Source organism: Balaenoptera musculus, chromosome 20 (genome assembly GCF_009873245.2).
Source record: "Balaenoptera musculus isolate JJ_BM4_2016_0621 chromosome 20, mBalMus1.pri.v3, whole genome shotgun sequence".
Classification (NCBI taxonomy): domain Eukaryota; kingdom Metazoa; phylum Chordata; class Mammalia; order Artiodactyla; family Balaenopteridae; genus Balaenoptera; species Balaenoptera musculus.
Genome location: NC_045804.1, coordinates 55993807 through 56016735, shown reverse-complemented (window position 1 = coordinate 56016735; position 22929 = coordinate 55993807). Strand labels below are relative to the sequence as shown.

General features: G+C 46.5%; 1 protein-coding gene across 2 annotated transcripts in view; it reads right to left on the bottom strand.

Moving 5' to 3' along the window:
• Positions 1-22929, bottom strand: part of LOC118887268 (heparan sulfate glucosamine 3-O-sulfotransferase 3B1) — a 44375-nt gene that overhangs the window by 15492 nt on the left and 5954 nt on the right. Inside the window, exon 2 of one of the 2 annotated variants that reach the window (XM_036837996.1) lies at positions 10427-10583. The exons of the other annotated variant lie outside the window; for it this stretch is intronic. Within the exon in view, the coding sequence (XP_036693891.1) occupies positions 10427-10583 (157 nt within the window). The remainder of the gene's footprint in view (positions 1-10426; positions 10584-22929) is intronic. 2 annotated transcript variants of the gene reach the window in all.

The following is a 22929-nucleotide window of genomic DNA, read 5'->3' as shown; positions in this document are numbered from 1 at the left end:
CTCTTTCCTTCTTTCCTTCTCTCCTTCCTTCCTTCCTCCTTCTCTCTCTCTCTTTCTTTCTTACTTTCTTTCCATGGCACAGAATGAGGTTTACATGAAGTAAAACAGCCCACTTAGGGGCAGGGGTCCATCTCTGGCTGATGAAAAGAAACAACCCAACTGCTGAAACCAGGTCCACAGAATGAAGAGTTGATAGAATTCATTACCTTCCTGCCTCCTGACTGCAGGGACAGTAGGAGTTTGAGATGAGAGAGAAATCCCAGTCAATCCTCGACTTAAGTCCAAGACAATGGCTCCATCCCTCTCCCTGCTCCCCTTCTACTTTACAAACAGAACTCCACTTTATGGTTATCAGTTGAAAAGTTGATATAAAGTATAAAGTAAATTAGGTCAATAAAAACCCCAGACGTAAGTTTGAGTTAAGCTAAACTGAAGGGAAATGAGAGCAAATAAACTTCCCTTATCACAGGCTTTAAATAGCTCGAGAACATTTTAGAGAAGAAAAGAGGTACTTTCTAGAGAACATCCTTGGGAGTGTATACACCTGGAGACACTGCTGACAAAGAAAACCCTGCAGTTTCTTATTTTCACGCCAATAATCAGCAGCAATTATTTCTTCCCAGTTGGTCTGACCTAGTGCTTGAAGCTGATCGGAAGGTGTCTAGAGAAAGGAAGTGACATGGCAAGGCCGATGGAAACTCTGAAGACACCCATCAGGACTTCCCCGGTGGCACAGTGGTTAAGAATCCGCCTCCCGGCTTCCCTGGCGGCGCAGTGGTTGAGAATCTGCCTGCCAGTGCAGGGGTGACAGGTTCGAGCCCTGGTCTGGGAGGATCCCACATGCTGCGGAGCAACTAGGCCCGTGAACCACAATTACTGAGCCTGCGCGTCTGGAGCCTGTGCTCCGCAACAAGAGAGGCCGCGATAATGAGAGGCCCACGCACCGCGATGAGGAGTGGCCCCCGCTTGCCACGACTGGAGAAAGCCCTCGCACAGAAACGAAGACCCAACACAGCCATAAATAAATAATTTAAAAAAAAAAAAAAAGAATCCGCCTCCCAATGCAGGGGACACAGGTTCAAGCCCTGGTCCGGGAAGATCCCACATGCCGCGTAGCAACTAAGCCCATGTGCCACAACTACTGAAACCCATGCGCCTAGAGCCCACGAGCCGCAACAAGAGAAGCCACCGCAATGAGAAGCCCGCGCACCGCAAGGAAGAGTAGCCCACGCCCGCCGCAACTAGAGAAAGCCCGTGTGCAGCAACGAAGACCCAATGCAGCCAAAATAAATAAATAATAAATAAATAAATTTATTAAAAAAATAAAATAAAGACACCCGTCAAAGTGCCCTCTCTCCTACCCTTTTGGGGATTCTCAGCTTGTGAAGTACGGAAGCTTTCCAGAACCAGTTTTCATTATCACGGTCACCATTTTTTATAAAAACTCAGTGCATCTGTAACAGATTATAAAGTCCAACTTGCTTGTGTGTTTCACGTCCAAAGATAGGACAGATGGAAAGTCTTGGAGGCTGAAGCTCTGCTCAAGTGTTCTGTATTACTTGAGCGCGTCTCATCAAGATTGTTCAAATTTTATGAGAACTTCCTGATAGACGGTGAGTCTTAAAATTTCCAGCGATTCTTCTGTGCTTGAGACAAAGCGTTCCCTCCCCCCACTCCACAACTCGCACAAGGCAACAAAACTGTAAGCGCCAGGGAGATCAAATAACCAAATGGTTAGTGAGAGGGCTGCTGAGAATTACAAGCAAGATTAGCCTTTTACCCTGCATTAGCCCCCGTGAAAAACTAACCCTGTAACTATTTTTAAGCCCTAATGACGATTTCTAAGATCAACATGTTTGGTTGAATCTTATGGCCCGCCATGTTTTGTTTTGTATTTATATGGACGGTGAATTGTAAAGATTTTTATCTTCAAAAGAAATACAAGAACAAAACCCCGCAAAACACCCAGCATAGAAAGCACTGGAAAATAATCTGCTGAATGAACACATAAATGAATGAAGAATGAACACATAAATGAATGAATGAACACATAAATGAAAGAATGAACACATAAATGAATGAATGAAAGGAAATGAACTAGCAGTGCTTAAAGCTAATGACTAGAGGTCACAATGCAAATATGTAAAGAGAATTGGGGGCAACCTGGGATAATAAGTTACCATGCGGGCCAGGTTTGAAAGTGGTGACCATCTCAGGATCCCAATGCTCAAAGTAGTTAATTCTAGAGCAACATTTATATATCATCCTACCCATTATATTACGTGACACAATTACATTACGAGGCCGTACACATAAAGAAGGACTTGACCGTGAGTGCTAAGCTACAGCAAAGAACAAGTTCCTTATTTCACCTGTGGGACAGAAGCCAGCCATGAGCGCCTCTCACTTTCGAACTTTGGATGCACCACCTCTGGGGGCCGGTAATAAACCACCTTCTCTCAAAACGATAAGTGGTCGCTGTTAACAACAGTAAAAAAAAAAAAAAAAATGACTCTAATAAGCTGATGTCTATTCATTACCATTCTACTTATTATTTTGCTTAAATTATTAAAATTCATTTGCATTCATCAAATGATGGTGGGGTGAGATACCCCAAATGTCTCTCCCCTGGGTCTCAAAAAGAAAACAGACCAGGAATGTGGACGTAGTCTCTCTCATGGATGGTTAAGGAATCAGTGAAATGGCACGTAGCTATCATTCACGGGGATGATTCTTGCCCTCCAGGGGCTTACTGTGTATTTGGAGAGAAATTCCACAGCCAGGAATTTTGCCAGTACATATTGCATTGAAATGTGGAAAAGAAGCACCCAGAAGTCATGTCCTTTGGGACATCTAAAGCTTCCTTGAGCTGGTCCCAAGGGCAGGTGGAAGTGAAGACATCAAGAACAAAAGATACCCGAGTGTAGGAACATAAGACAGTGATTGAAACATTGGGCTTGGACTGAAGTTTGTTTGTTTGTTTGTGGAATGGTGAGAAATAAGGCAAGAAAGATTGGAAAGCAGGCTGGAGTGGTCCCCTTTCCACTCTGCTTGGCCCTCCACCCCTGCTTCCCTGACATCTTCCCAAAAGCCAAATCTAGAAACCTTCACAGCTTCTCATGATGTTGAACATGACGTTCAAGCTCCCTGCCCAGGTGTCTCCCCGCTTTTCCCCAAGGACATGCTATGTCCCCTACCTTGTTTTTTCACCCTTCACCCCAGCCATGGGCAAGCAGAGCCCTCCTCCTTCTAGTACATTCCTATGGCACTCATTCCTTCCCCAGGCTGGGCTAGCAATTCTGCTCCCCTCTTAGGACCACCACCCTCCCTGCAAATACACATATGCGTGTGTGCACACACACGAACATTAGCATAACCTTTCTCTAGCTGCTCTTATAGACTTCGAGGGGGCTGAGGATTGGGCTCTGCCTTATTTGCACTGTGGCCAAAATACATGTCTCTTAGATGAATGAAGGGTAAACGAATAAACGAACAAATGCCAGACAGAATTTGGATTTGATCTCAGAGGCCATGAGAAGCCACATCAAACGTGGGAGGTGAGTGGCTACAAGACATATCAGGAGTGGGGGAGACTGTGCTTCCCAGCAGCATATTTTAAACAGATCTGGGCTTTTAGATGATGATAAATTCCGTGAGGTTACTGAGGACTGACACAAGAAGATGTAAAGAAATTTGGAATAGGCAGAAAAGATTACTGGATATCTCCAGCGGAAAACTGTGCCGTGTGTTTTCTGGAGCTAGCCTTTTTATTGCCTTTGAGATATTTTGCAACTCTGTAAATTATAGGCAACAACATAGCAAGGCAATGTAAGTCTTGACCATAGGCATGCATGTAAGTGTTTTCCGGTGGAACTTCTGTGGGTTTCCTTCTCCACCTCCCACTACATGGAAAAAGCCAGTTTCCACTTATTTGTAATTCATCTCAATGCTCCTTTATGTCAAGGAAACTTAAGTTCTTTTGACTTCTCCTTTGGACCAACGGTAATATCTGTCTGGTTCTCATTAATATTGGGTTGGCCAAAAAGTTCATTCCGTTTTTTCTGTAACATCGTATGGAAAAACCCGAACCAACTTTTTGGCCAACCCAATAATAAGTAAAATAAAATCCTTCACGTGATCATTAAAGAAATATAATCCTTAACATTGTAACTGGATGAGAGTCCTGATTTTACCTTTTGCTTTTAGAAAATTACCCTTTACCAAAAAGGCTGGATTAGCCATGTGCTTTTTATAAGAGTGTTATCCAAAAGAAGATGTGGTACATAATAGACAATGGACTCAGCCATAAAAAAAAAGTCATTTGCAGCAACATGGATGGACCTAGAGATGATCATACTAAGTGAAGTAAGACAGAAAGAAAGACAAATACCATATGACATCACTAATCTGTGGAGTCGGAAATATGACACAAATGAACTTATCTACGAAACAGAAACAGACTCACAGACATAGAGAACAGACTTGTGGTTGCCAAGGGGGAGGGGGTGGGGAGGGATGGAGTGGTAGTTTGGGGTTAGCAGATGCAAACTATTATATATAGGATGGATAAACAACAAGGTCCTACTGTAGAGAACAGGGAACTATATTCAATATCCTGTGATAAACCATAATGGAAAAGAATATGAAAAAGAACATATAGATATGTATAACTGAGTCACTTTGCTATACCGCAGAAATTAACACAACACTGTACATCAACTATACTTCAGTAAAATAAATTTAAAAAATAAAATAAAAGTGCTATCCACGCCAGTGGCTGTTACCCCCCAGCACCCTCTTTATATAACCCCCTCCCCAACTTAGTACCAAGAACAGTCATGCTTTCTTTTGAGCAAACAGCTTGTTTGAGTGATTTGTGTACCTGAGGTTTGTCTGTCTGTGAAGGCTGCCATGGAGCTGAGGGTCATGTCCACTGTCATTTGAGAGACATTTCTTAGGCCAGTTCCTGGCTCCATTTTATGGCCCAACTATCGATTCTCCTGTCTTACTCTCACATTTTATGTGTTTGTGGCCCTTTCGGTATCATTCAAAAGCCACCTGGAGTATGTCTTCAAGAAGGGCAGATACACAATAAATGCAGTTCCGCAGATCTGAGTGGGAAAGCGGTGTTGGGGTGAAAACGACAGAACGGCTGATTCGAAGACACGCAGATGGAAGGAAAAAAGAAAAGCTGGTAACAGGCTAGAGACGAGGAAAGACCTTCAGTTTTTAAGCAAGATGTACTGAGGGCGCGGCCCTTCTGCGTTCTGAGTTCACCCACAGAAACTGTAGCTTCCCACACAGTGTTCAGGGTGAGAATCAGAATATAAGGTCGGTGTTCATCCCAGAAATGTTATAAACAAACGAGGGCTTAGGTTTTTGTGTCCGTATGTAAGAAGCGGAAATGGAGAGAAGGTGAGCATCACCCCAGTTTCTGAGCTAGAACAGGGTTTCTGGGTCCAGGCAGGCCAGCCTGGGGTGGGGTAGGAGCCTTCCTAGGAGGCCAGCCGGAGGCCGGGGGCCGCGAACAATGGCTGCCTCTCCCTGAGATGCTCAGCGCTGTTCTCCATTCACGCACAAAACCAAATAAAGACCTTTAAGCTGCTACTTTCCCAAATGGATCCACTTCCAAATCCGGGGCTGGGAACACGCAGCACTAAGCCCGTGAGCAAACACCCGCTAAAGGAGAGAACAAGAGACACCCTCTCGGCTGCCCCATTAGCACGTTTGGGAAATTTATCAACCCCCCAACCCCTCCAAGGACGTGGTTTCCCTGGGCTGGCTGAGTGCACATCGATTAACTTCTCACATGGAAGCAGGTAGGACGACCAGGTAACAAAAAGAGGCGTGGAATCAACCCACTGTATAAAGGTGCCCAGAGCTGATGCCCCAACCATCTTCTTTTATTCTTTTTCTTTTTTTTTAAATGGAAGTATAGTTGATTTATAATATTATATAAGTTATAGGTGTACAACATAGTGATTTAGTATTTTCATAGATTATACTCCACTTAAAGTTATTATAAAATATTGGCTAGGGCTTCCCTGGTGGCGCAGTGGTTGAGAATCTGCCTGCCAATGCAGGGGACGCGGGTTCGAGCCCTGGTCTGGGAAGATCCCACATGCTGCGGAGCAACTAGGCCCGTGAGCCACAACTACTGAGCCTGCGCGTCTGGAGCTTGTGCTCTGCAACAAGAGAGGCCGCGACAGTGAGAGGCCCGCGCACCGCGATGAAGAGTGGCCCCCGCTCGCCGCAACTAGAGAAAGCCCATGCACAAAAACGAAGACCCAACACAGCCAAAAATAACTAAATAAATAAATAAATAAAATTTTAAAAAAAAATTGGCTAGATTCCCTGTGTTGTACAGTGTTACCCTTGTAGATTATTTTATACATAGTAGCTTGTACCCCTTCATCCCCTTCTCCTATCTTGCCCTTCCCCCCTGGGAACCACTAGTGTGTTCTCTGTGTCTGTGAGTCTGCTTCTGTTTTGTTATATTCACTAGTTTATTTTTTAGATTCCACATATAAATGATACCGTTAAGTATTTGTCTTTCTCTCTCTGACTTATTTCACTCAGCATAGCGTCCTCTAGGTCCATCCATGTTGCTGCAAATGGCAGAATTTCATTCTTCTTTATGGCTGAGTAATATTCCACTGTATATATACTGCATCTCCTTAAGCTGTCTCCATGAATCTGGAATTCTAAGAGATTTCTTTACAAGACAGGGTCTGTCCAAGGAAGGACCCCCTTTCCTGGGGCCCCGCTTCCTCGGAAGAGAGAGGGTTTTCCTCTTACTCAGAACAGAAATGGGGCTTGTTAATGATCATGACAGAATGTTACCCTCACTGACAGGCTGCAAGTCCCAGAGCTGTGCCCTCAGAGCGGGGCGCTCCCACTTTTAGGGGTTACAGAGAGTTTGGGAAAAGGGCTGGGTGCTAGAGTGCACGTGTGCAACGTGCATATGAGCCTCAGGACCCAGGTTCAGGGGGATTACAGACCCGCGGGGGCCGCCCACGGGCCCAGGTAGAGAGCCCCGAGATGGCTCACCAGCAATGCGCCAGCCGCCAGCCAGCTGCTCGACCATCAGAAGCCCGGACGAGGTGGTGTGGTTAGGTGGTCAGTGTACTCAGCACGGTGGACACGTGTTCTCCATCCACCTGTGAGGTCAGCATCACAGTTAGGACCCCCAAGCTTCGCTCACCCCCCCAGTGCTTTGCCTGAACTACCTCCAAATGGGATACGCCTCTGTGTTTTAGTGACATCGATATGATGAGCTGGCATGACAGTGGTCTGCACGTGGTCCTGTAAAGCCACAAAGACACACTGCCCACTGGGATGCTCAACAGGAAAGCCAGTCTGCCTCCAGGCAAGAATGACTAGGCCTCCTTGTGATCAGAAGATGCGTCTCTCTCTTCCTTGGCCGTTACGAGGTCAACTCTAAGACCCGCGCGGCACTTTATCCACCAGAAAAGACTGGGGACCCAGGCTCTCCGAGGGGTGTTTGCTCCACTTTAGAGCCAGGAGAGTGAGGCTGAGGGAGGTTAGATGGAGTTGCTCCAAGGATCCAGCCATGGCAAAGCAGGGACTCGGGCTTCAGCAGGTTCAACTCCGAATGTCACGTTCATCCCGGTTCTCAGCAGTTCTAAGGACCTCCAGGATTAACACGCTCAAATACAGCAACCGTCTCCCCAGACCCATCTGACCCATCTATTATCACCTACCCCCTTTCTAAAGAGGCGTCCATCTCCCCTCTTTTTCAGGCAATAAAAAAATAAATAAATGGGGAATTATAAGGGTAAAAATTATAATGGAATAAACATAAATATATATATATAAACATATATATATGGAGAGAGAGAATAATTTAGAAAGTGAAAGCTAAATGTCTCACTGGTTCCCTGCACTTCTGCCCTTTTGCCTTTATTTTAGGAGTTCATTTTTCACCCAACCCAACCGAAACAAATGATCACAAAACTGAAAATCATCAGACGAGCCTTCCCCAGGCACAGCCCTAATTCCTCTGTCACTCTTCCTATTCTGTATCGCATGCTTTAGCCCTGGTTTTTTTCAACAGTATTTGTCTCGTAAAGAAATCTCTCCAAAGTCCAGTGTCCTGCAGGAGGAAAAGCACTCGCCCTCCAATCCTAGGACCAACATCACAGACCAGGGCGGCTCTATACGGCTCGCCCAAAAGGCTTTGCTACCCACCCTGCTGGGGCCAGGGAAAGAATCAGAATTTCTCACAAGGTGTTTTCAGGTATCTCGGACAGAGGAGCTGACCTGAGTCTATACCCGCTCTGCCCTCCTTCTTCCCTTTAAACAAACCAGGTGTGTAGAAGGCAAAGCGAGCTGGTTCTAAATGGCCCGAGGGCAGAAGTCACGACTCAATCCATCTTTAGAAGCAGTGAGACACAAAAGCTGTGCCAGGCTGAACAATCCACTCCAACCAAGAAAAACAGGCTGATAAAGTAGTCTTGGGGAGTCACCGAGCAGAGCCCCCAAGAATCAACTCAATAGGCTGCCTCCTGTTCTAGCCCATTAACTATTTGAGATTACCATCATGCGGGGAGTCACCTGTCAGCTGGAAATTAAATTAGCCTGGCTATAAACCAGGAATGTCAAGTGGAAAATATCTGATGAGCGATCCTGGGGAAAAACTCCACCCCCAAACCCCACCCCGCCAAGAAGCAGCCTTCCATCCTCCAAGCTGGGCCCTTCTGGGCAGTGTCTCTTCTGAACGATAAGAAGCACAACACAGCCAAAGGGGTGAGACTTTCCTGGTTCTGGCTTTCAGAGAAAAGCACAGTTCACTGGGGTCACTCCTAGTAAAACAGCCGAAGAGGTGGCCTCATGGGACAAAATGGTCAGAAATGTGGCATTCAGAAAGAGACGGAGTAAGAAATGTTCAGATTAGAAAGAAAGGAAGGGGGAGGGTGAAGAGAGAGAATGGGGGCAGGGGATAAACACACATGTGCACCCAGCATCCCTGGGGATGGTCTGTGCAGAGGCATACGCTCCAGTGAGGGGGCAGCAGGCCCTACCTGCACCTTCAGAACAGGTGTGTGCTTGCAAAGCTACCTTGTAATTACCAGGTTTGGCATTTGGCTGTGGCAGCCAGGCCCCGAGCAGCTTCTAAGATCGTTGGAACCCAGCATCCGAGGGGCTGTTGCTGGGCAGGTCCTCGAGCTGAGAAGTGGAATTTCTAATTACACGGCATTGGGCTCTACCCTAATGACGGGCTCCATCCAGGCAAGCAAAAAGCACCCAGCTTAGAGGATGTGGGTCCCCGAGCACATCCCAAGAGGATCCCAGCCTTTGCCTATTTTTCTGGGGGGTGGGGCATATTCTCTGATCACCAGCAAAAGCAATTCCTATTTCACACTATTCAGTGGCACTTTGTAAATCCCGCTTCCAAGTTGAGATGCTTGAGAGAGAGAGGAAAGATGCATAATGAACCGTACTAGTTACCCTTTGAAGTCATGATGTTAAGGCCCACTCACCAAAGCCCTCAGTCCCCCTGACGCTGTCCCACTCGCCTTCCTTTCTCCCCTGCTGGTCCTTCCCTGCGTCCATGACACTTTTTCACATAAACCTCCTTGGCTTTTCACATGTGTTCCTTCTGCCAAGAAGACTCCCCCTTCCTCACTTGGTCTGTACACAAACTCCTATTCATCCGTCAAAACCTTGCTCTGCGTTACCTCTTCTCTGAAGCCTTTCCAGGAAAGATCCTTCCCCACTTCGACAGATTTAATCACCCCTTCCTCTGCAATATTTCTTTGCCTTGAGCATCCTTCTCTTTCTGCCTATATCACGCACCGCACGACTGTATTTAGCCATCTCAACCCCCGACTTCACTCACGAGCTCTGTAGTCAATATCCATGGTGTAGTCCAGGCCCTGTCTCCGCCCTCATTTATGGAACCCTCAACTGGCACCCCTTTACACTGAGAACACACTAAGAACACAGAGAGCTTCTTCTCTGCCCCTAACCGGCCCTCTTTCTTCGATCTCTGATCACAGTGACTTCTCACAGGGACGTGATCCCATCCCCAGGGCCCCCAGATGCCCTTTCTCTTCCTTCCGGTCTCTACCCAACATCACCTCTTTAAAAAGGCCTAAAATAGCCCTTTTCTCCCATCATCCTCTCTCCCACAGCTCTCCATCCCCTCTCTCTGTTTTATTTCTCTTCGTGGTTCTTATCACTGCAGGAGACCTTCTCTTTTTATTAGTTTGTTTGTGTATCAGTCTCCTGCCCATCTCCCTAGTAGAATGTAAGTGTCAGGAGGGCAAGATCAGTGTTCATAAAATAGGCACTCAATAATAATCATGAAATGAATAAATCTCTGCATCCCCAGAGCCTGGCACAGAGTAGCTGCTCAATTAATTGACAAAATCAATATGTAACTATAAGAAGCAAAACTGACATCAGTGGCCATTGTAGTCCAGGGACACCACGAGCTGAGTGAAATCAACTGGATTCGTCCCCAATTCTCTGTCCTCGCTGCTGGCTTCCAATGGACACAATCCCCAGGGGTGTCCATAATGTCTGTTTCCCCCAGGTTGTCCTCTTGATAGACTCCACTGAGTAGAGAAAAGACAAAGGATTTTACTATGAAGACAAAACAGCATCAAATCTAAATTAGAATGTAACTGACAAGCAACCAGCAGCTGGAAAATTCTCTACGGAGGTCACGTGCAATAAAAATAAGTGGGACTGACTAACCCAAGCACACCGCTGAACCTGAATGGTGCAGTCAGGTGGGGAGCATCTTTACCTGCAGCCCAGACCGCTGGGTCCACTAGTGCTGGGTCCACAGCTCCAGCTCCTGGGGCCCGTCCCCCAACACAGCTGGGGGCTGAGCAACCACAGAGGACGCACACCCATAGGTGCCATGCCCTTGCACTTCCCATCCCCCCCAACCAACATCTCCCAAAGACACCATCTGGGGTAAGATGAGGTGGCTTTGATCAGAGGCCTCAAAATGAATGCAAGCTTAAGTCTCGAAGAAGCTGGCACACGTTTCTCCCTGGCAAATGCTCCTTTAACAGAACACAAAAAAAGCCAAGAGCCTGTTCCGTACTTCTGTTTCCAGCTGGGACTGGAAGAAAACAACCCTAAAAATGTGAGTGACAGAACATTCCACCAGAGGGGACAGATGGGGAGAGACAGGGCCAGTGCACAGGGCCCACCCCCGCTCACACTGGCAGCCCCCTAACCGGGAGCCCTTAGCCGGGCTCTCCTGAGCTCACCCCTCGGCCTCTCGGATCTGTTTCTTCTAAACAGAAGTATCCCCTGGATCTAAGGGAAATGCAGTTCTAAGCCGGGATTGATCAGTAAATGCCACCACTTCTATAAGGTAACATGGGAGGCTCCCAAGCTTAACTGAGTTCCTCCACGGTGAGTGATGGGACTAGAATTAAACCGCTCTGGGGATGCTGGCGACCGGGAGCCCAGCGTGCTTCTCTCAACTTGCCCCGGATTCTGAGACAGCGGCCAGGGTCAGCCCCAGGGAGTGGGGGCCACGGGCATCTTTCTCCCCTGGTTTCCTCTGCTCGCTCAGAAGTCCCCCCCAGTGGAATGACGGGGCTCTCCCCGACCCCCAGCAGAACTAGGGACCAGAGGAGGAGGCAGGCGGCCCTGCTTGCAGGCTGTGGCCATCTGCTTCTTACCGGCCTCCGGAGCCCAGTTGGGACCTGGGAAGAAGGGCTCTCTTTCCCCCAAAGCCCTGCGGGACAGTCATTCAAGTCACCCAGAGAGGCAACAGGGAAGAGGGGTGTGTGGGTTCTGTCACGAGTGAGGAGGCGTGGCCTGTCCCTTCTCCTGAGCACCATGGGGACACATGCTTGTCCTGGAATTCCAAGAGCCTCATAGAAACCATCCAGTGGGGCTGGGTGTTGATCACCCCAGAAAACCATCTATACATTTTCTTGCTTTCTCTGCCTTGGAAAGACCGAATCATTTCCTTTTCCTCAAAAATATATTCATATGATTCAAATGCATAATTCATGTCACGTCTGAATTTCTTCAGTATGGGAGGCTCTGCTGCCCCAAAAATCTTCCAGTGAGCTGAAGACCCATCCTCAACATAACATTCCACCTCCGAGCTGGCCTCCTGGGCCCTCTCCCCATGCCCCCGCATGTCCCCATCACTTGGCCAGAGCTTGCTCTGGGCCTTTCCCACAGAGCTGCTCTGCCCTGAATCCTTTTATCAGCTTTCTGGGACAATCAGCCAGCCAACTCCTATCCATACGTCAAAGCCCAGCTCAACAGTGACCTCTCCTTTGGGCCCCCTTCTCTCTGCTCCCATGGCATTTCTCACTTTGTTCTATATTATCTCTCACTATGGCCCCTTGAGCAAGATCGTGAGCTCCTTGAGGCATCTGATAACGGGTTAATATCTGATTCTCCCAAGTGCTTTCATACTGCTTGGCCCATCCCAGTTGTTCCAGACTGTCTGGTGGATGAAATTAAATCACGGAGGAAGGAATGGTAGACTCCACGGTATCCCATTAGGACCGCCATCTAGACGCTCTGGTCACGACTTGGCGAGAAGGCCGCGTCGTTACTGCCTGACGTTCACAGGCCCCGTAGGAAGAGAAGGTGGGTATTAAGTGTCCCGGTAAAAGATACGTAACTTTATAGGAGAGGAAGTGTGATAAGAATGAAAAACTAGTCGAGAGTACACCATCCAGGACCCCACTCTGGTGTGAAACTGTTCGCCTCCAGACCGTGGGAAACACCTTAGCCAGACACACCCCCAGACCCAGAAGCGAGGTGAGGGGGCCACACAAACAGGAGTTCGGATTTCGCCAAATACGAGGAAGGGTCCTTGCTAAGTGTGTCAGGAGATAACAAGATCGTTCAAGCAAGCAGAGTGCGTGGAGGGGAAATCCAGATTCTCCTGTAACTTAAGTTTTGTACAAATAGGTAAACTAATCCCCCACCTCTCTCTGTAAAAGGTTCCACTCATCTCCTTTCCCAGCGACACCTAATCTGAAAGTTTCCTTCGTTTCCGGTGCTGTAAAACTAAAGAACACTTTTCAAGTGTCCCCCCTTGGCCCCGACACAAAGAGGGGGAAATGCATGTTTAAAAAAAAAAAAAAAAGCAATTGGCTTTGTTTGCAGCTCAAGGCTACCAATGTTTCTTCGCGGCCCTGCTGTAATTTCTCAGGATTCCGTGCAGGGCGAGCAGTCAGCCTGGTGTGATAATAACACGTGTACAGACCACGGAGGTGACCCTGGACCAGGCAGGGTGCAAAACAGCTTGGCCCCTTTATCCAGCATCATCAGACATCCTGCTCCATACAAACAGCACAGAGGCGAGTGCTTACCTTTGAAAAGAGACATAATAATCTTCTTGGAAAGCTGAACCGGCAATTAGCCTGCTGAGGGAGCAACGGTGGAAGCCCAGCTAAAGAAGCTCGTAGCAAGACCCAGCTTGAAATTCTCACCCATCATCCCAGGAGCAAAGGGGGTGCAGACACAATACATTTGAGGTGATGTCCCAGTGGCACAAGTATGGGATCTAACTCCCAATAAGGAGGGGCGGCTGGGACTTCCCTGGCGGTCCAGTGGTTAAGACTCTGCGCTTCCACTGCAGGGGGTGAGGATTCAATCCCTGGTCCGGGAACTAAGATCCCACATGCCGAGCGGCCAAAAAAAAAAAAAAAAAAAGAAGGGGCGGCCTGTTCCAAGGGGTAAAGGTGGAGAGACAGAGCCCAGGGTCAGGGGTCAAACTCTTGAACTGCAAGTGACCTTGGAGACCTGTTCTGATAACGTGCCCCACACCGGCATTCGACAAACACCCCTCCTCGGGTTATCAGTCGGCATTGAAAGAAAAGAGGATTCTGTACTCGGGGGAAACGCTAGGTTCAACACAATTAAACAGATTTGGAGGTTTTTCTTTGGTTACAGTACTTATCAGGGCCTTTAATGTGCTAACATGGAACCATTTTTTCTACATCACCTATTAATCTTTCAGAACTTTCTTCCACTGAAGAAACTTGAGACAGTGCGTCTCAAAGTGTGATCTGTGGACCACCTGCCAAGGGTCCTCGAGGAGATAAAGATAAGGCCTGAGAGTAGGCGTTTAAAGCTATTATAAGTCCTTTGACGTGGCTACAAAATCCAAGGCCCTGATCAATGAACTCACTGGGCAGGGGATAGATCAGCGTGGGTGTTGACACCAAAGAGATAAAGTGACTTGCTCGAGGTCACAGAGTGTCCGTAGCAAGGAGCTGACCCTAAGGGTTGCCGACAAGAGGAGGCCACAAGGAAGTAGAGTCTGTTAAAGAACTAAAAAAAAATTGTAAATAGGAGAAGCATCCATTAAAAATCATTGATGATGGTGATTCTGATTTGAAATGGCACCCAGCCAACAGAGCTCCGTGCTTCCTCTCCCAGGACCCCTACAGAGGTGTAAAATGAAAACTAAGTCAAGTCGAAAAGAGGCTAAGGCCAACATCGGACGAGAATGTCCATGAGGAAATTCAATCCTGAAACAGCACACACCTGAAGGAAGGGGGGACAGGTTGTAGCCCCCCACTGTCTGGCATTGAGCTGGACCAGGCAGGTGACAAATGAGTGAAGCAGGCCAAGTGTGAGACAATAAGGAACAGTGGAAACTGTGTCCAAGGAAGAGAAGATGCCCCTGGTCAGACACAGCTGTTCTCCAGCCCCAGCCAGCTGCTGCCATGAGAAAGGCAGGCCTAGAACTGTCAGATCCCTTATCAAAAAAAGAAAATCGGGGTGGCGGGTGGGTGGCAGGGAGGAGGGATAGTTAGGGAGTTTGGGATTGACATGTACACCCTGCTATATTAAAAATCCAAGGACCTACTATAGAGCACAGGGAACTCCGCTCAATACTCTGTAATAACTTAAATGGGAAAAGAATTTTAAAAAGAATAGATACATGTATATAACTGAATCACTTTGCTGTATGCCTGAAACTAACACAACATTGTTAATCAACTATACTCCAATATAAAATACAAATTAAAAAAAAAAACAGGGCTTCCCTGGTGGCGCAGTGGTTGAGAATCTGCCTGCTAATGCAGGGGACACGGGTTCGAGCCCTGGTCTGGGAAGATCCCACATGCCGAGGAGCAACTAGGCCCGTGAGCCACAACTACTGAGCCTGCGCGTCTGGAGCCTGTGCTCCACAACAAGAGAGGCCGCGATAGTGAAGAGGCCCGCGCACCGCGATGAAGAGTGGCCCCCGCTTGCCGCAACTAGAGGAAGCCCTCGCACAGAAACGAAGACCCAACACAGCCAAAAATAAATATAAAAATAAATAAATAAAAGAGCCTTCCCTAAATTAAAAAAAAAAAAAAGCAGCTTCATTATTAAAAAAAAAAAAAAAAAAACAGAAAATCTGCACTTGTATGTGAAATCTCCAAATCTGTCAATATTGGCAATGAATTTGCATGTTTTTAACACCCTACAAATATTCAGTCAAGGATTTCATTTTTATTAAGTCCAACAACAGGCAAACCAATCTGTGGTGGTAAAAGGTAGGAGAGTGGTTATCCTTGGGACAGGGACCGTATTTGGAAGGGATCTTAGGCGCGGCTCTGGGGACCCTGGAACGCCTGTAACATGGGGATGCAGGCTGTGAAACTTCATCAGGGCGCACACTTCTGATTGGTACACTTTTTTATAGGCATGTGAATAAAATTTTACTAAAATATATATATATAGGCCAGATATATAGGTAAAATAATATGATGTCTGTATTTTCTTCAAATAATATAGAAAAGAGAGAATACAGCACTTCCTGGAAATGATGGAGGGAAGTCTTGGGCAAAGTAGAAATTAAGGCCACACCGAGAGGTGATTGAACCAGTGGAATTCCTACAGATGCTGTGATTTCTCTGGAGTTTCTCCCTGTGTGTGGAGAGACATGTTAACCGATGCCTGAAGTTAGAGGACATCATCATAAGGACCAGCGCACACGGGGCTCCTGGCATGGGTCGGGGCTGGTGACCAGCAGGGCTGGCAAGCTGTAAGGTCCGAGTTCTGGGCGAGGGTAGGAACTCAGCGGGCCAGGGCTGCTCTGGGATAAGACCTTCTGCTGCCAGCTGCTGGGGACACTACCAAAGTGGGTGTCTGCACAGCGGGGGGAGAGGGTGTTTAGGGTGTCAGATGACACAGCAGATGAAGAGACCATATGAAGTGAGTGGAGAGGGTTTCAGTATCATCTTGAGAACTAAGAATCTGAGTGTCCTGCTCATGGCAGGGCGGCTTCCAGGGACAGATGAGAGGAGAGATGGGCTGGCAGACAAGGAGATGGAGGGAGCTGAGGTCAGAAAAGGGGCATCAAATATACAGATCCCATCACGGGAGGAAAGGCTCCAGGGATGATGCCAGAGCCCCGGGTCGGTGCAGGGGTGACGGGCATGAAAACTACCAGCCTCTATGCAGACATCCTTGCAACAGAGACGGGGCAGAGAGTGAGTGTAAGTTGGGACAGAAAAAGAGAGAAAAAAATATAATCTTGGGGATATTTTATATGGAAAAGTCTGTGTTTGGGGGAGGAAAGAAACAACAAAAGACATGGCTTAAACTGGTCCAGAAGGAACATCAGGTCACATTTCAGCCACGGAGAGAAGCTCCATGTTGTAGAGTTTGAAGGGCCCTCAGGGAGGCACTGGGTTCAGGAGGCTAAGCCACCTACAGATACAGCTGTATGACCCTGGCCATCTCTGTGAGCTCCCCTTTCCTCCTCTGTAGAATGCGGAAAATCACACAGGAAGTATCACTGCTAAGACGAAATGCACGCTGGCCACTGGCCTGCACACCACAGGCCTCACTTGCTAAGGCGGAGCTATCTTTTTTCCTATTACATCACCTAGTAACTGACATTCCCTCTCCTTCCTTCTTCTCCTTAGCTCTCTCTCTGGAAGGTTCCCGGAAAATAAAATACAAAATCACATTTCTTAATTTTGACTATTGAATATTTTATCACACGCACTCTCATCTCCTTAAAATGGTTTCTAGATGTATTAGTGGTTCAGCAGGACTAATGGTTATTTTTAGCCAGTGCCGAACTTGCTTTGAGACCTCTTTGAGCCTGTAGAGTTTAGTTCACCGACTAATGGGGCACCTCAAGGACAAGTTCACATCTCTTGAACCTCCTTGGGACCTCAAGTGCTGCCTGGGAGAGCCCTTGCTAAAAGTAAGTGCTCAAACAGGGCATTTTTAGGGCAATGATACTTTCCGTATGACACTATAATGATGGATACGTGTCATTATTTATTTGTCAAAAGCCATAAGATGTGTAACATCAGGCGTGAACCCTGATGTAAACTATGGATTTTGGACGACAGTGGTGAGCAGTGTAGGTTCATCAATGGTAACAAATGTGCGGCTCTGGGGCTTTAGGTTGAGAGCAGGGAAGCTGTGTCTGTGAGAAGCAGGACATATATGGGAACTCTGTCTTTTCAATTTTGCTGTGAATCTAAAAGTGCTCTAAACAAATTAACTTTATATATATATATTTTTTTTAATAAATTTATTATTTATTTATTTATTTATTTATTTTGGCTGTGTTGGGTCTTCGTTTCTATGCGAGGGCTTTCTCTAGTTATGGCAAGCGGGGGCCACTCTTCATCGCGGTGCGCGGGCCTCTCACTATCGCGGCCTCTCTTGTTGCGGAGCACAGGCTCCAGACACGCAGGCTCAGTAGCTGTGGCTCACAGGCCTAGTTGCTCCGCGGCACGTGGGATCTTCCCAGACCAGGGCTCAAACCCGTGTTCCCTGCATTGGCAGGTGGATTCTTAACCACTGAGCCACCAGGGAAGCCCAACTTTATATATTTTTAAAAGCTAAGTGCTCAACAAATACTTGCTGGAATAGGTTAAAAAAAAAAAAAAGGTCAACGCGATTTATAAGAATGACTGACTACAGAAAAAGACTTTGGTCACCTTTCCCTTCCTCCATTAAGTATTTCAAATCAATGACAAAGTGATGAGACCTCCCTACCTTGCTCTCCCACCCCTACCACACACATTTGGGCATCTATCTGTAAAAGCTCTTCGGTGGGACACGATGTTTATTTCTTTGTGTATCTGTGTTAACTGGCAGCGCCAACATATACTAAGTGTCTGGAGGCTGGAACAGTCAGATGGAGGGCACCAGGGACCCAAGGACCAGCACACGTGAGAGGAACGGTTGGGCTGAGCCAGGACGGGTTTCCAGCCAGAGGTGTGAGGATGGGGAGGGAAACGCCTTTCCGCTGGGGGGTGGGGCAGGCACCAGGAGTGATCTGGAGGTTACTGTTCTCTAATTGTCGTCTCCCCCAGGGAGACTACTTTAATGAACATGGGGACCAAATCCTGCATTTCTTCAACATCTCCTGCAGCAACAAGCAATATCTTAAGTGAGCTTCCTGCCCTTTTAAGACAGGTCATCTCCTGCACCTCCGAAAAAACTTCCGTTGGACAAGGCTGCCTCATCCAACTCCACAGCAGAACTCTCAACGCCACCCTGTAAAGCCCACCCCGAGAAGAGGCATTTTCGGGCTGGGATTCTGCCTGGACAGCACTAGGGGAGGGTCAGCTGGTCAGTGCCCCCTCCCCCAAGCTGGGGGAGCAGAAAGGCGGCTTCCAGGTTGCCCCGGGAGCCATGCGTTACCACTCTGGGTAGGGGCAGAGGGAAGGAGGGCGGGCGCCCCGGGAGTGCGTGTCTTCGAGGACCCTAGGGGAGCAGCGGGGACGGGCTGCGGAGGGACGGGCCCCCGGTCTCAGTCGAGCGGAGATTCAGGAATCGGAAGGGGGCTGAGAATTATTTGCTTTTCCTTTCCCTCCTCTCCGATCCGTCGGACTCTTTCCCACTTTTTCTCTTCATCCCGTCACTTAACGGGTCACATTATGGGAACTAACCTATTTTGGGTTATCTATTGAATTTGCTGAATCGCATTTTAAGTACCCTTTATAGAAGTGGGTGAATTGAGGATTATATATTTCTTTCCCCAAAAGAGAAGAAGGTGAGGAGGGGGGCTAAGGGGCGGAGGGGGAGAAAGAAAAGAAACGTGCTGGTTGAAAACTGACCCCACCCTCTTCCGCGCACAAAATAAGGCCCTAAAAAGACAAAGCTTCCACTTCCGGCTCTGAAGAATTCATTCATTCAGACCCACATCCGACGCCACGGTTGCAGGGACGGGAGAGTCTGACTCCGTCCTCACTGCTCCACCCAACAGAGGCAAACGTTCAGAGAAGAGACACAGAGATCAGCAGATAAGCCGGCCTTGGAGAGCGGCTCAGCATCCGCTCGCCTCCCGGAAAGGATGCGCAGCAGCTGGGAAGCCTGGCCTGGCCCGGGCGGGGCGCGCCCCTCTGCCCGCCCCTCTGGGCGGGGCCATCGTGCAGACGGGCTGCCATTGGTCTCCTGACAGCTGCTAGGGCCAATCAGCGCGGGGCCGGGCCCGCCGGCATCACCCTCTGCGAGCGCGGGATGCTCGGCCCAGCTGCGCCCAACAGGTGAGGCGGGAGAGCAGGGCTCGGCTGGTCACGTGGTCGCGGCTGGCGACCCGCGGAGCGGAGGGGCAGCCAGGCCGCTGGCCCCGCCCCCGACACGAGGCGGCACCGCCATCTGCCTCCTCGGACCAGATGCGGGGGTTCCACGCGACCCAGGGGCCGTGCTGACTGGTCCCCGAGGCATGCCCGCCGCGGAGCATGTCCCGCGCCCTCGGGTGCGCGTCGCCCACCCTTCCAGAGCCGGGGGTCCGTGCGGACGCCCCTCTGGCTGCCAGAGAGCAGACACGTGGCCCGTCGCGCCTGCTGGGCCATGTTGGACACTTCTGTCACCAGTGCCTCCCTCCTGCCCCCATTCATTAAGTCGAGTGTGCGTGAAAAATCTGCTTCTTCTACTTCTCTTAAGCCACTGTGTATGTGCGGGGTTTTTTTCACTCTCCATTTGTTGCCCCAAGCTTCGTATTGCCCAGAACCATCTTTCAGCATTTTGTGGGTTTCTAAGTAAGTGTAACCCTTGTAAGTATTGTGCGGCAAAGATCTGGGGAAAAAACAGGGATTCTGAATCATGTGCCCCCAAGTTGCTTGCTGAACGCACATGGAATCATTCACAATCTAGTCAGAGGGGTTTAAAAGTGACCCCTTGGCACAAAACAGTCTAGCTTGGGCTGAAACACAATTTACAAAACCAGAGTCTTATTTTAACACATTTGCTATAGGTACTTAGGGACAAAAATATTTTATGCCAAGAGTTTATCTGTTCTGTAACAAATGTATCAACTTAAAGTCACAGTGAATACGTATGTGTATACACACATACATACTTTTAAAATGCAGGTAGAAAATATAAATGCCTTGCTGGCAGTACTCTTTATACCAGCTCCCTCTCCCCAGATCTGGACTCCTAATTTTTAAAAGCAGCTCTCTTTGAGAGGCAACAAACTGCATTCCAACTTTGCTATTTTAAAATGCTTCATCCAGGACAAAATGAAGCACATTTTCTTAATGCCCCAGTAACTTAGGCTATTTTTAATATTTTTCAAGTCACAGAAATGTGTATTTAAAGGAATAATTTCAGATATAATATAAAGGAAACCAATGTCACTCTTATCTATGTACAGAGAAAATTAATGGGGGATATTATTAGCACTAGCAGTATTTTCACACAGTCTCTTGGCTGGAATGAAAATTATTTATTATCACATTAGTAGGCTAGTAATTGCTCCTCACATCCTAAACTTTTCCCCAAATCTAAAATCAGAAAGAGAAAGGAACATATGCTAATACCAGTTTTATTTGATGTTAGTTTTATTTTGGTATAGTTTGAGAGGAATAGGAGAGCTCTAACAAGGTAATCTTTTAAATATATATTTTTTTAATGTTTCATGCTCTACTCCCGAATAGTTTTCAAAGATATCAGTATCTTATTTCTTTTCGGTCATGGTAAATGTTTTCATTTGAGGTAGGTAGCATATTGTACTCATTACCCTTGAAAATACGGCACATACTTGGGGAATTCATTTTGCTGGGATTCCTGACTATCTCGACAGCCTAGCACTGAAATTTCCCTTACTGTCTGAAATCACTGACTGTTAAAAGAGAGAGGTAGCACCCTATCTGGAAACTAAGTCTATTCACAGCAAAGGAAGTGCTCATTATGCTGTGCCTTTTAGAGTGGACTTTTTGTGTTTCTGTCAATCAACTTAATTTCCATGTTCACAGAATTGAGAGCATAAAGTATTGAAAAACTACTGACATAGAAAGCAGTGAGCAGGAAGCCTTGGTCACGTATTTCAGTCCTGAAGCTTTAAATAAATGCCACTTCCCTGATTCATAACACTAACCGACTGATGAATCTTTTTTTTTTTTTTTTAATTCCTGGTGTGCTTTTAATTCTAAATAATTTTAGTGATTCAAAGGCTTATCTTATATAATCAGAAAACCTTATGTTCTACAATGTTTTCAACAAAAAGGTACATCAGCATAGATATTTGAAATGAGGTTTTTTGTGACATATTGATTTTTCAAACTATCTAAAAGCTTTTCTTCAGACAAAAAATAAACACACCAAACCAGAAAAAAACAGAAGCTGTGACAGCTCACTTTAAAATGGCAAGTAATACAACTTTAGCTGGGAAAAATATCCTTTATAAATATTAGTCTATATTAAATTATAAATTTTCAATAATCAGGCTCCATTAAAAAAGCAAAATCTAGTTTAGTAGCTTAGTCAAATTGCAGTATTCTATTTTGATATATATTTTTTAAGACATGGGCTGCAACCTGATTTTTAGAGACCTGTTCAATAATAGCATATCATCTGGAAGATAAGTGTAATTTAATTCATGCACTTCAGCATTTTATTCACCTAAAACAAATAGGTTGCTATTTAATATTGACTATTTTATTAACTCAGAGCATCTGGGAAAACACTTATGATTAGGTTAATTTATGTTATATTTTCCCCTCAACTTGTAAAAGATTAATCAACCATTTTATGGTCTAATTTAAGTGCCTAATTGAAAACAGAGTCCAACACATGCTACACTGTCTTGCTAATAAATCTTGACAGCTTTGTAACATGATGGTTTGTATTTCAAATTGTTGCATATAAATGTAGATTTTTGATCTTCACCCAGCAGCCTGAAGTGAGCTGCATACTTGATTTAAACTCCTGGACTGAAAAAATGCAATTACTTCAAAAAGGATTATCCCCAATCAGATCTTATCTTAAATTTCCCTTAGGGAAGACTGAAACAGTCTTTGCCACCAAGTTTTTAGAAATAGAGTAGGAAAAGAGGGGAGAAATTAGTTTTCTCAGCATTTGTTAAATTTAAAATGTAGGGAAAGTTCTCTTTTGAGACAGAGATTTCAGAAGTTACTGGGTTTTAGATTCTAATTCTAAAGAGCTCTATCCAAGTGTTAGTTGTAATTTTTGTAATTGTCTTCTGGTTAATAAAAACAAGTTTTCAGTCTTGATTTGAAGCACTGTACTTTTTTAAATGAATAAATTCATTCCAAGAGCTTTTGGAACATCTCATTTAACCCTGTATTCTCCCATGTCTCCCAGCCTTAAAAAGGACAAATAGAAGAGAATAAATTTACTCTCCGTGGGGACCCTTGCCATGTTTTCTCAGCCTTTATACTTGAGGATATTTTTGTCATTTTAATGACTCCATTGATTCTCACTGTCCTGTGCAGGCAGAGAAAGGAAACTGCCATGGTGATGTAATTATCCTCACTCTGATTATAAACTAACTTTGGATGCCCTCACTATCCTGTTCTGGAGCTGGTCTTCTTTTAAAGTAAATGACAAAGTGAGCAACCTTCACTGAGGTCACTGGAGGTGTAATAGAAAACTCAAAAAAAAAACCAAAAAACAAAAACACAAAAAAACCCCCAACAGCTCAGTTTTGAATTCATCATATATGACCAACATCATGTTCCGTCATTTAAG